The 2,655-nt window shown below is 34.2% G+C and overlaps 1 protein-coding gene across 1 annotated transcript in view; it reads left to right on the top strand.

The window, feature by feature from the left end:
• LOC107643879 (3-ketoacyl-CoA synthase 11-like) overlaps positions 1-2,368 on the top strand; it is a 4,018-nt gene extending 1,650 nt beyond the window's left edge. The window contains exon 2 of the mRNA XM_016347627.2: positions 817-2,368. Within this exon, the coding sequence (XP_016203113.2) occupies positions 817-2,360 (1,544 nt within the window). The 3' untranslated portion in view covers positions 2,361-2,368. The remainder of the gene's footprint in view (positions 1-816) is intronic.

A 2,655-nucleotide genomic window follows, 5' to 3' on the forward strand; every position in this document is an offset into this window, starting at 1 on the left:
TACTTTTTTATGGTATAAAAGATTTTTTTTATCTTTTTCACTTTTTATCAAATAATTCTAATACAAAAATTAAAATATATAAATTAATACATAAAAATGGTGCATAATATAGGAATAAATTTGAACATGCATTTATGCTACGCGTATAATACATCCCCTGATTTGATGTCCAGCATTCCTTGAGAGCTTTCTCTCATTCCTTTCTAACACCCTAACAAAACAGACGTTTATATGTATGTCTACCAACTAATATAATAATGCATGTAACGATCTTCTGTTTACCACATTAGACCGTTATTGAGTTTTTTTTTTATATATTTTCTTTATTTACTGTCGCTTAAATTCACTTGTCTCTTCATTTTCGAGGGCGACGCTCCTACTTTCTTCAATGACTTTGACATTTTAAGGTAATTAAAATTCCCTTTCAATCTTTCTTTTCATTTTACCCTTTTGGAAATGAGTTTCTGGCATATTAAATTGGTAAATTGAACTCTTCCATATGAATAAGGAATGAAAATGCAATTTGTCTAATGGTAATGCATTTATCTTATTTATTTATATATTTATTAAATTTTCATTAATAGCAAAATGATTAACATCACTGCATATATGCTTAAATTTGCATGGATGCAAATTCATATCAAAATTGAATTTGAGTGGGTACATGAATTTGTCTAAGAAAGCTAGCTTTTATTAATATTGTTACATGAATCTTCATTGTAAGCTACAAAACATCAATTTCAGCTACTTACATATATATATTCATCTTCATTTATAGAAATTAATATCGTGCAACCAAAATTGATTTAAATTTAGAAAAGGGTAAAATAGCAGAGACAAAATCAAAGACGCCATCGATGCAATCATCCACACAGAATCTTCCTGGCTTCAAGAAATCCGTTAAACTGAAGTATGTAAAGCTTGGTTATCATTACCTCATAACCCATGGAATGTACCTCTTTTTTTCCCCTCTTGTGGGAATTATACTTGCGGAGCTGTCCACTTTCACAATAAAAGATGTTTATGATATTTGGGAGCATCTACAATATAACTTGGTATTTCTTATTCTATGCTCCAACCTCCTTGTATTTTTAACAACCTTATACTTTGTGACTCGACCGCGGCCGGTGTACCTTATCGATTTTTCCACCTACAAGGCCAAAGAATCTATGCAATGCTCAAAACAAAGATTTATGGAGCAATCTCGAATGAGTGGTTTTTTCACAGAGGAAAATCTCGAATTCCAACGAAAAATTCTTGAGAGATCTGGTCTTGGGGACAACACTTATCTTCCTGAGGCTGTCCTTTGCATTCCTCCAAACCCTTCAATGAGTACAGCTAGGAAAGAAGCCGAGGATGTAATGTTTGGTGCAATGGATGATCTGTTAGCAAAGACTTCAATAAATCCAAAAGACATTGGGATTTTGATTGTAAATTGTAGCCTGTTCAATCCAACTCCATCCCTGTCTGCAAATATTATCAATCACTATAAGCTCCGAGGGAATATAAAGAGCTTTAACTTGGGTGGAATGGGGTGTAGTGCTGGAGTTATATCGATTGATCTTGCTAAAGATCTTCTCCAAGTACATCCCAACTCATATGCATTGGTAGTTAGTACGGAGAACATTACTTTGAATTGGTATACTGGAAATGATCGATCGAAACTCGTCTCAAATTGTTTGTTCCGTGTGGGAGGAGCTGCAATTCTACTTTCCAACAAAAGATCCGACTGGAGACGGTCGAAATACCAATTGTTTCACACTGTTCGCACGAACAAGGCCAGTGAAGACAAGAGCTTTAGCTGCGTTACACAAGAAGATGATGCCAATGGCAAAGTTGGTGTCACATTATCAAAAGACCTTATGACAATTGCAGGGGATGCTTTGAAATCCAACATCACCACATTAGGCCCTCTTGTGCTTCCAACATCTGAGCAATTGCTATTCTTTGCAACATTGGTTGCCAAGAAACTTTTAAAGATGAAAGTCAAAGCATATATTCCAGATTTCAAGCTTGCATTCGAACACTTTTGCATTCACGCAGGAGGCAGGGCCGTTTTGGATGAGTTGGAGAAGAACTTGCAGCTATCTCCATGGCATATGGAGCCATCCAGAATGACCCTTTATCGTTTTGGAAACACGTCTAGCAGCTCGTTATGGTATGAATTGGCTTACACAGAAGCCAAAGGAAGGGTCAAAAAGGGTGATAGAGTATGGCAAATAGCATTTGGTTCTGGATTCAAGTGCAATAGTGCAGTATGGAAAGCTCTCAAGACCATTAACCCTATTAAAGAAAAAAATCCTTGGACTGATGAGATCCACAACTTCCCAATTGAGGTTCCAAGGGTTTCATCATTGTAATTCTGAACAATGCAATTTCACATATTGTTGTTTACTTCAAGGAGGATTTGGAGGATCATATTTATGTTAGTGTAAGGCATTGAAATACATTTATAAAATGGAAAACGCGAACATATTATCTGTTCATAATATTCAATTCACTAAAATATTATTGTCACAAAAGAATTTAGTTTTTGAAATCTTGAAAAAAAGAAATAATATCTTTGTCATTTAATGATTATCTTTGTAAAATAAAAGATGATGATATACGAGGGGAATAATAATAATAATAATAATAATAATAATAATAATAATA

The sequence above is a fragment of the Arachis ipaensis genome, chromosome B05, assembly GCF_000816755.2.
Source record: "Arachis ipaensis cultivar K30076 chromosome B05, Araip1.1, whole genome shotgun sequence".
Taxonomy (NCBI): Eukaryota; Viridiplantae; Streptophyta; class Magnoliopsida; order Fabales; family Fabaceae; genus Arachis; species Arachis ipaensis.